The sequence below is a fragment of the Eurosta solidaginis genome, chromosome 5 (assembly GCF_040869045.1).
Source record: "Eurosta solidaginis isolate ZX-2024a chromosome 5, ASM4086904v1, whole genome shotgun sequence".
Lineage (NCBI taxonomy): Eukaryota > Metazoa > Arthropoda > Insecta > Diptera > Tephritidae > Eurosta > Eurosta solidaginis.
Window position 1 is genome coordinate 148,633,478 of NC_090323.1, and position 11,183 is coordinate 148,644,660.

The window sequence follows — 11,183 nt, forward strand, 5'->3', positions numbered from 1 at the left end:
TTTGGTGGGACAGCAACCCTTTTTGCAGAGGATTTTCGTCAGACTTTACCAGTAGTGGCGAAAGGGACTCGAGCTGATATTGTTAAATCGTGTTTCAAATCATCGTTATTATGGCTTCACCTCGAAAAATGGTGTGCGAACAAACATGAGAGCGCATCTTAATAGAACTGTAAGTACATTCCCCCAAGATTTATTAGATATTGGGGATGGTAAAATTTTCACTGAGAACGACTACATAAGGTGAGCGAATCAATATCAGAAGTTTACCCAAATATTTAAGAGCTATCCAGCAAGCCATATACTTGGCTATGCGAAGGGGCTATCATTTCACCAAAGAATAAGACTGTAGACGAAATAAATAACATAATTCTAGATAAAGTTCCTGGCGAAGTCAAACAGTATAAGTTTTACTGTTTCATGGTAATATATTAAAAGTCATTTGCAGTTTAGAGTTTATTACAATAATACGTTTTATTCATTGTCATGCCAAAAACTAACTGAACTTACATTCTAAAGTGCCTACTTAAAAACCCTGCACCTTAAGCTGGAGTCATTGGTGCCGTTTGTCGTATCGCTGTAGTCGTATCCCTAACGTAACTCTATACGATACATTGTGATCGATTATTGGTGCGGTAACCGTAAACAGCTGACTGACTGCAAAAAATTGTAAACAATATATTTTGGGGAAATTAGTAATTGTGGTGCGAAATTTAAAATATTGTTTATTCCCTCTATATTTTTGGCGAATGTGAGTTATATATGTATATCATTTATAAACTTTGTGTATGTACTTTTTATTATAATTTACATAAAAGCAAGGCGCGAAATCAAAAATGTCCAGTGACGAAGAAATAGACTCTTTATTCCTTTCAATTATGGGTTTGTACGCTCAAAGAAGGAAATTAGTGTACAAAAGGCGGTGGCGATATAACCCCATCAAAACAATCGTAATGAAAGCGATTATCACCGAAAATCCTTCCTTAAAATAAAGAAAATGGATGAAGACCAATTTTTTGCGCACACCAGAATGACTCGTCCGGTTTATGAAGTTTTTTTGAATTTAATATCTCCATCGGTTCGCAAGCCAAGAGAGCAAATTCATGCGGAAGAACGGTTGTCTATCACCCTTCAGTAATTATTTCTGGTAATAGTCTAGTTGGGGGGTCGACTGCTAATACGCTACCAAAAATATCGAGTGAGGTGTCGAAATACACGTATTGACCTCGACAACATTAATCCGAAGGCGGAAAAGACAAATTTTGTCTATGTCCGGAGATATTTGCAGTTGAACTTGGCGATTTTCATGTGGTTGTTGTTGTGTTTGTACCCACAAAAAAAATTGTGCATCACCGTAGCGGTAACCGCGGTTATACCACTCACCCGGACTTGGCATGGCGTAGCCCAGGGTTATTTTTTATAAGCGCGGCCGAAGGCCGCCAACGCAGAAAGGTGTTCTGCGCAAAAATAATATAGATCCGACCCCCGGTTTCGGAGGTACCCGCGGGTCTTTTTTCGGTTTTTCGTTAATATCTTTTGAACGCGTTAAAATTTTTATTTTCCGCCTTCGGATTATTAATAATCAAAACGCGTCGTTTGACACCAATCTCGATATTTTTGGTAGTGTATTATCAGTCGACCCCTCAACTAGACTCCTAGCCTATTTCTTTACTCTTTACCACATAAGTATGTTATATTAATTTTATTTTTAGGTACTTAGCACATGGCATTCCTCTCAAGAAATTAGCTTGGAGCCACAAAATTGGTAGGACCACAGTGAGACAAATTGTGTTGGAAACATGCGAAGCAATATGGCAAACGCTGTCGCCAATATATTTGAGTGAACCTACGCAACACCAATATAAAGAGATTACAACTGATTTCGCGCAGATGTGGGATATGCCGAATTGTGTAGGTGCTATAGATGGAAAACACGTTGCAATAAAATGCCCTGCAAGATCAGGATCAATGTTTTTTAACTACAAAAAGTTTTATAGCATCGTGTTGCTAGCGGCATGTGACGCAAAATATACATTTACAGCTATAAGTGTAGTAGCCTATGGCAGCCAAAGCGATGGAGGTATATTTCACGCAACAAAGTTTGGCGAAGATCTTTTAGAAAGCCGATTGCCACTGCCTACTGACGTTCCTCTACCCTCAACATCGCAGCCTTTTCCCCATTATTTTGTTGGAGATTGTGCTTTCCCTTTAAAAAACAATCTAATGAAGCCATATCCAGGTTCAAACACCACCAGAGAGCAACGAATTTTTAATTACAGATTGTCGCGAGCTCGGCGTGTCATTGAAAACGCATTTGGAATTTTGACTGCAAGGTGGAGAGTGCTCAAAACAACCATGGATTTTTACCCGGAAAACGCCGAAAAAATTGTTCTAGCATGTTTGGTCCTACACAACTTTATAATGATGCACGATACGCAACGGTGGTATTGCCCACAGAATTTCACTAATGGAGAATGGCGAAACGAACTAGCTAGTTGTGGAGGTCCATTGCGCAACGTACAAACCTTCAGACGTAGAGGTCCAACCAGTGCTTATGAGCTGCGGGAGCATCTGAAAAATTATTTCAATAACGATGGTGCAGTACCATTTCAGGATCACGTAGAATAAATTTCAACAAGGACACTCATGGGTAAGATTATGTTATATACAATTCAAGTTTTGCCATTAATTTTAGAAATGCATTATTTGTTATATTTAGATGCAGAATTTGTGGCAATAAAGCAACAATCAACTATTTTCGAGTACTGTTTATAACAACTATTTTCAAAAATTACGATGAATTTTCTCTGACCAACAATTAACAAGCAATAATGCAACAATCACCTAATTCTAGTACTGTTTATACCAACTATTTTAAAAAATTACGATGAATTTTCTCTGACCAACAACAATGATAAAAATCAGGTATAGGAAATTTAGCCATTTAAAATTTAATTTTGTTCATGAGTTGTATGAAAAAATTACCCAACAACAAAAAAATTCTGAAAAATCAGCGAAACTTTTTATCTAGTTCAAACTTGTACATTATCATACTAAAATTGAATGGGCTACAAAACTCCATCCCCCAAAATTTTCTAAAGATCCAGGAAAAAAAGTTGAACATTTTAATGGCCATTTTTCTAATTTTGATTAGCCCTCCTGAACCTTGTCTGAAATTAAAAAAAATTTTAATGTCGTTTCTGTTATACATTTCTCTATATTTTAAATAAAAAATATTAAAAATTCATTTTGTTCTTAATTCGTCGAAATATACTAAATTAAATTTTATTATTATTATTTTGAACACCACTGTATTTTTGACCTACATACAGTGTCGGACAATTTTAGTTAATTTTTTTTTTTAAATATCACTTAAGGTATAAGTAATACTATTCCAACTGATGCTCCAAGATTCGCACAAAATTCAGCAAACATCTGCAAATTTTGCCTTAGATTTTGAACTTTTTACTCGCGGTCTTTAGAAAAATTCTGATTATGCAGTTTTGTGGCCCATTCAATTTGAGTATAATAAAGTGAAAGTCTCAAGTTTTTCAGACTTTCGCATTTTTTCCATACCAAAAAAATTTATTTTCGTTATATGGAGAAAAAATTCACAAAAAAAAAATTACCAAAAATCAATGGGATTTCTAATCTACTTGAGACTTGCACTTAATTACACTCAAATTGAAAGGGCCACAAAACTGCATATTCAGAATTTTTCTGAAGACCGTGAGTAAAAAGTTCACAATGTAAGGCAAAATTTGCATATGTTTGCTGAATTTTGTGCGAATCTTGGAGCATCAGTTGGAACAGTATTAGTTAGACCTTAAATGATACCAAGCTTCGGATAAAGAAACTTACTTAATTGTTAAAGATGAACGTTTTCCACTGTCCGAAATGTTTTGTCCGATGATGTACATATGTATATTTTTATTTTACATATAACTTATTAAAATTTCAGTCTTTTGGTATTTAGGTATTGTACTTTGATTTAGGTACGTTGTAAAAAAGTTGATATTAAAAACTAAAAGTAAACAAATAAAAAAGGCACTTCATTTTACATAGGAACGAAAAATAATCACAAGAATAAAAATTGAATAAAGAATTAAAAAATTGAATAAAAAAATGTTGTTATTAATAAACTATAGTTTGTGGTTCAACGTGAACGTAGTCTTAGTCTGTGGGCTCATAGCATATTTCATACTGCGCTTCGTCGTGCTCTTCAATTTGAGCCTGCATAACTATTTCAGTGCAGCGCTGCATCACCATTGCCTGTCTTGACTCCCTTAACTTGGAAATTGCTGAGCACATCATCAACCCAAATCCACGCACATCTGAGCTGAACTCTTCGCGACGAGCCTTGCGTTCACATACTTCCTTGAACGTTTTTACTGTATCAAGGATAGCAGCGTCTAAATCATCACGTTTATCAGCAGCTCGTTTTCGTCGACACGTTGACGGTGCAGACGAATCTGTTGAAACCTCAGCGGGCGGAATTGCTGATGGCTCAACTGGCGGAATACTGATTGGTGCATGCTCAGATGGCGTAATTGTTGAAGGCTCAGAGGCCGGTGGCTGAGCTGAAGGAATTGGAGAACACTGTGGAGTGGGTGTACTACAGATGAGGGGCTCGGAAAAACTTAAACATACTTCCTTTGAACCACAATCAAGCATTTGAGAGCTTTGCCGCATTCTGTTAAAAAAAATTTTGATAATATGAATACACAAAATGCTAATACACTTAACCACATTACTTACGGCCTAGGAACAATGTGCCCTCTTAAAAATTGGAGACTTTCCATCAGCTCCCACTGTCTTCCGTTAACAGCACCACTTCCAGAAGCTCTGTTTGAATTGCGCAATTCTTTACCAAAGCGGTCCCTGAGGTTTCCCCATCGCTTCATCGCTACGCTTTCTGTAGTAATGGAATGTATTTAAGGATGTATGTATATATGTACATATCTAAATAATAACGAAGAAGTTACCATTAACTCCTAGATTACTCCCAATTTTTATCCTCGCTAGTCTCTTTTTGTTGGAATCTTTAAAATCTTTGTGTGTCTTGTCATAGAGGCAAGGGCAGTCTCGCAACAGCTGAATTAGATTGTCATCCATTTTACTAAGCTATGAACACAATCTTAATTAATATTTTCTTAAAAAATGTAAAATGATAACTCACTAAACAGCAGAATCCAATAAATGTAGAAACAATCGTAAAATTAAAGCAAAACAAACAATTGAAATAAAGGAAAAAGCTAATCAGCTGTTTATCGTTACGGCGGAAAACCAAAAACCAATTGGTTGGCTACGATACGGTTACGACCTTAGCGTTACGATAAAGCACCAATAATCGATTACATTGATTCTCATAAGGTTGGTCGAATCAGCTGATATTAGCTTACCGATACGGTTACCGATAAAGCACCAATATCTCCAGCTTTATGCGGCAGTTACCCACGAACGTACGTAGAAAAAACGTGTCAGCTGACACGACCTATCTTATGAGTGTGCAATGTAAACGAAAACTCACCGACGTGCAACGCCCGTACGTACGTAGCCCGGAACGTAGAAATCAAAACAATTTTGATTTTTTCCGTAAGAACGTGTCAGCTGATCGCTGTCTCACTAGACAGAGTTGCCTAGTAAACTTTTGTGCGCTAATTTTTGACCGTTTGCAATTTTATGCAAAAACGCCTAATTAAAGTTTGAAAAATTGTGGAAATAATTCGAAATAATTATGTAAAAGTGCTGATTATAAATATTTAATCTATTTATACTTATTTAATATGTATTCCGGCCTTTTACAATATCAAAAATTAAATTGGAAAAAGTTGATGTTTCCATAAGCATACATGCAAAATGGTCAATGGCAACAGTGCTTATCTGTAAACAATACACACACAAATATGTTATGTACATGTACACAGACGCACACATTGATTCCTACGGGCTTGAGAGTTCGGTCAAACGTGCTTCGTACGACAAACGTCCTTACGTACGGCACACGTCGGTGGGTAACTGCCGCATTAGTCTTGAAGGCAGCCAAAGCGACACAGACGCTTGCGTTCTTAATCGCTGCCAGCGTTGAGCTGCACCTGCTAGCGTGAGAATATATTCACTGACACAGGCCAAATTGCTGTTTCATAGCACTGCTCATGTTATGCAATCGTTGTGGCTTATCCGTCAGCGTGAGAATTGATATTCGCTGACACAGGCAATGCGCGGACAGAATTATTGAGAAGCATTCGCTTGTGTTAACTGATATTCGCTGATACAGGCCATGCGCGCAAATTGTTGTTTCATAGCACTGCTCATGTTACGCAATCGTTGTGGCTTATCCGTCAGCGTGAGAATGGATATTCGCTGACACAGGCCATGCGCGGACAGAATTATTGAGAAGCATTAGCTTGTGTTAACTCCTCCCCTTCTAAGTGAAGGCCGTCCACGGACTTCTTAAAGTTATCAATGACATGCTGAAGGTCTTGGCATTGGCGTCTTTTCCTTCTCCTCTGCCATATTTTAACTAGAGTGTAACAAACGATAATCAATATAATGCTAGCGAAGCCTGATATTGTTGGCCCGTCATAGTTCTTGATTCAATTTTTGCGATAAAGCGCAGATTTTCCATACTTATCCTGTGAAGGTATGGAAGACTCAATACTTCTTGATGGTTGGTGATATTAAGGAGAACGGTCGCCGCTGGCCCTGGTAATTTCTTTAACATGCCATTTCGGTTTACAAAGTTAGATCCGTTAACGTAAACTTCATCGTCGAAGGAAAGTAAATAAGTTCCCCTTATTGTTTTTTCGGAGTCTTCGCCAGTTTTGATCAAAGCGGTGTTATCGTTTATAATGATAATGCCATCGTCAACCACAGTAATAGGTTCAAGGTTGCTAGGGCAAGTACTGCAGTGAGCAACATTATTCGAATACAGCTGTTGTGCGCATGTGGGATGCTGTAATCTTTTGCAAAAAGTTGTTGTGAGTGTTGTGTTGCAGTTCCCAATCGCCAAATTTTGATTCCCACAGTCAGCAACGTTGTTGTTGTTCCCAAGGTGCAGGATAGTTCCATTGTGTTGAACAGGGAAAATAATAATTTTCTTACAAACTAATGTAGGTTTGGGATACTTTATTATGAAATGCAGAAGGCTCCCATCTAAAAGGGCTTTGATATATGATACCTCCATTAGGTCAGTAATTGTTGTATTTGTAGAGCGTGCCTCAAAAATATTTTTTACATCTTCCGAGTTTAGCATCAGGGGATTTATGATTCCTATCTTTGCAAGGGTTATGGGTGAAATTAAAGTCTCGATTTCGGTTATAAGGATTCTATTTCGCGCAAGCAGCGTTTCGTACAAATGATGAGTATCGATCTGTACAGCCTTTGCGTTTTTAATAATTTTGTTAACTGTTTCCGTTAGCTGGTTTAATTTTTCCTGTATCCTTGTGTTTATTTCTATCTGATGTCCCTCTGATTCTATTAGCTCTTGCTGCCGAAATTTTAAGTTTTCAAAGTCTTCGAAGTCGGGTGTTCCTGCAATCACCTTTAGAGCAGTACCTAAAATGTTAATACTCCTAGCCTGTCTATGGTGAATGTCCAGTGTTGTTAAAAGAACTTTTATGTGTGAAATGTCTGAGTCGAGTAGCATTATCATATGGGATAAGGGGAAATGCGTTGTTAGTCCTTTCGTTTCTTCTGCTATTTCTTTATATACCGTAAGATTGGTGCTATGCTTAAGATAGCCGAAGTGTGTCCAAACTATTACGTCGCCATCCTGGATCGGTATATAATCGGAAGTCGAGTAATCCGTCAATTTTGCTATTGCCGTTTGGATGGAGAGCATCACAATGGGGATCCTGAAAGATGGGGGAAAATAATCTTCTTTTAATTTACCTTATAATATTGAAAGATATTCCACGGTTTTCATCTCAGGTTGTCCTTATGGACCACCCTCCCTTTTATGAGAAGCGTGGTTCCTATATCTGCCGCAACCCTTTCTTCGACATATAAAGGGGACAGTTTATTTCCCAGTCGTCTATTCGTCTTTACTAATACGCGTTCCCCTACGTCGAACATCCTATTCTGTCTGGAAGGGTTATTTCTTTCCAATTGTGCTTGTTGTGCTTTCGTTATTTTCATGGTTATCTCATTTCTCATGTCGGTTGGTGTAGCGTGAACTATATCAATCGGTTTTTCATTGGTCACCGAATGAATCGTTCGGTTGTATTCAATTGTTGCCAGTAATATAAGGTCTCGCAGATTTTTCTGTCCAATTTCAGACATCTGGCTATCTCCAAAAGTGTACTATGGAGGCGTTCAACCTGCGTTCAACATTGAAGCTATTTTTTAGTAACGAGGTTATCGTTTCAGAATTTAAAGAGGCCTCGTTATCACAATAAACAGTCTTTGTCCCTGGGAATATATTCATTAGTTGAATAATTGGGTATTTTATATCTGAGATTGTTCGAGATGGTATAGGCTGTACCACAGCAAATTTCGAAAACTTGTCGAGACAGGTCAAAAAGTATTTTTTATCTGTTGAGAATATGTCAATGTGCAAAATTTCTTCGGTATAGGATGGGACCGGTGTTACACCATACTCCTGCTTTCGTGGGTGCCTATCGTATTTGGCCTTACTGCAGATCTTACAATTCGTGACCACTTCGTTTGCCAGTTTGGTTATTTTTGGGAAGTAATAATCACGAAGGATTTGCTTGACATTCTCCTGGGCAGCTCTGTGAGCTCGATTATGTTCGGCAAGAACAAGCTCTCTCTGTTCGTCTTTATTTACAATGTCGGTCACCATATTTTTACAGTGCCAGAACTTTGTTGCCGGAAAGCACCTTATAAGTTCATTTTGTATGCTGGCCAGTATTGGCAAAGCGCAATGTATGGCGTTTACAACATTTGGGTTCACAGCTGTTTTAATTTCTTCAATGAGATTATCTTTATTTATGAATTGAATAACATGACGAGTTTTCTCGCCGAAATATATAAAATTCCGTTTTAGGTTCAAGTTGGCTTCCTCCAAAACAATTTGGTTTCGGAAACAATTTAGCGGTTTTTCGGATGCTTCCACCGTATAAGATAGCGATATTTCGCTATGAACTGTAGCTAAATCTGATTGACCTTCCTCTTCTAGAGTGTGGATGTTCTGTCGTGACAGAGCATCGGCAACATGGTTTTCTCTACCGGGTTTGTAAAAGATTTGAGCGTTGTGCTCGTCGATAAAAGCTTTCCATCGTTTAATTTTCGCATTTGGGTTTCGGTCTGAAACCGCAAATGTCAGAGGCTGATGATCTGTAAAAATATTTAAATTCTTTACGCCATAGAGATAATTTCTAAGACTTTTTAAGGCCCAGACTATCGCGAGTAGCTCGCGCTCGTTAGTTGCGAAGTTTTGTTCACGATCTTTCAGAGTTCGTGAAATAAAGGTAATTGGCTTACCGTCCTGTGAGAGCACTGCCCCCAAACCCAAAGACGAGGCATTCGTCGTTAGATGAAATGGCCTCCTGAAATCTGGGTAGAGTAACATGACGTCCTCTGATGTAAGGACCTCTTTTAATTTTGTCAGGGTGTGGGTGTTCCCCGCGTTGGGCTTTGAGCGCACCTTGTCCCGCTCGAGTATGGCAGCACGGTAGCAACGGCCCAAAGTCGGAGCCTCCTAAGGGCAGCACTGAAAAAGAAATAAAGAAAGAAAAGAAAAACCATTCTTAATATTTTGCGCACTAATCACTTATATAAGGGCACATTTTTTTGGTGGGTATACCAAACCATAAAATTCCAACAACCACATGAAAATTTGTTTAAACTCTTCGGCAAATATCTTGTGGCAGGTATGAAATCTTGGATTTCCGCTCTCGGGGTCCTGATCCTAGGTCTAAAGCGCACCTTTTGACACCTCGAGAAAGTTGTGGACGAGTCTTAGCAGTTGTGAGAATCACCGTAGCCGCCACCACAGATAGCTCAGATGCACAACGGAGCGCATATAAATTCCACTGAAGGGACGCGCCGTTTTTTTATATAAAAAGAACACACGCTCACTAAAATTATTTAAATTAATCACGCGAAAATTAAAAAATCGTCGCGGACATAGATTCGCACAACACAAATTAAAATGTAAACAAACGCGAAATGTCAAATTGAAGTAAGCCAACAAAAGTCCCAAAATGGGGAAATTATAAAAAGCTCACATTCCAAGGGTTGCCAGATGAGCGGTAAGAGGGTGGTGAAAATCTGAAAAGGATGGATATAGGGTGGAAATGGTTGCGGTTGGTTTGAGGATGACGAGAGAAAACGGCACATTAAACGGTGTCTCTTATGGATACCGGCTATATAAGAAGCGATAACTGTAGAGAAAGAGTATAGTTATTGACATATAGCAGCATACAAGTCTGCAGCGCGCCGCCCGCTTGTAAAATTTTGTTTAAATTATATTAAATAAATTTATCCCTGTGCGCGAAAAGTTAAACAAGTTGCTGTATTAAAAACGTAAAGTGGTGGTTTTTTTGTATAAAAATTAAACAAGAATAAAAAAAAAAAAATCCATTAAAAGGCAAAAAGCCATTTGCCAATCGCGCGCTCGGGCAACCAAACAAATTTTAAATTCAGGCAGGAGCCAACGCGGCATAAACGATGTGGAATATCCTAGATCTGGAAGGAGTATCACATCCAATCATGAGTGCTTCTGCATAGCGCCAGGGATAATTCGTTACCATAAATTTGTATCAATACCTACCATAATTTCAATGCCATAACGCTTTTCTGTACAAATATGATTATCGAAGACGGCAATCAGGAGTGTTGAGTGTATCAACTCACCTTTCAAGAAAGCTGGGAATTAAAGCAAGCAAAAGGGTCGCAGCGTTAATATACGTATGAGGGTAGGCTAAGTTTAGTTTTTTTTTGTGTCCGAATCAAACTTTGTGTACAGTCGAATAAAATCAAGGTATAAATTGTAAAGTGCTGTTCAGTGACCAAAAGGGGGTCAAATGGCTAAAATTAAATAAATCCATACCTCCGTTTTTTTTTGCAATAGCTGGAAAGAACTGGCTCACACCAATTTCCCTTAACCTTCATGATAGAGCTCTGTTAGGTAGGCAGTAGGGTATTGAATCTATTTCGTATTTCGCTCCTATTGAGCGCATAAAAGTTTGACCTACTGTGGTGGCGGAAAGGCCTAAGAG

The 11,183-nt window shown here is 38.2% G+C and overlaps 1 protein-coding gene across 4 annotated transcripts; it reads left to right on the forward strand.

The window, feature by feature from the left end:
- Positions 1 to 589: 589 nt before the first annotated feature.
- On the forward strand, positions 590 to 3,632 carry LOC137253800 (uncharacterized). Of its 4 annotated transcripts, none has more exons than XM_067791271.1 (4): positions 590 to 748; positions 816 to 1,144; positions 1,710 to 2,647; positions 2,717 to 3,632. In XM_067791271.1, exons 2-3 carry the CDS (start codon positions 1,101 to 1,103, stop codon positions 2,623 to 2,625), a joined length of 960 nt encoding a protein of 319 aa, XP_067647372.1. In that variant the 5' UTR covers positions 590 to 748; positions 816 to 1,100; the 3' UTR covers positions 2,626 to 2,647; positions 2,717 to 3,632. The 4 variants fall into 4 exon arrangements, with proteins under 4 accessions (XP_067647372.1, XP_067647370.1, XP_067647371.1 ...); XM_067791269.1 differs by having other exon boundaries at positions 592 to 748; positions 816 to 1,131; XM_067791270.1 differs by having other exon boundaries at positions 592 to 748; positions 820 to 1,131.
- The last annotated feature ends 7,551 nt before the right edge of the window (positions 3,633 to 11,183 follow it).

Coding starts and splice junctions, on each gene's coding strand:
- LOC137253800 (XM_067791269.1), top strand. CDS start 995: ATGGATGAAGACCAATTTTTTGCGCACACCAGAATGACTCGTCCGGTT. Junction 1,132..1,709: donor CGGTTGTCTATCACCCTTCA/GTAATTATTTCT, acceptor TTTTATTTTTAG/GTACTTAGCACATGGCATTC.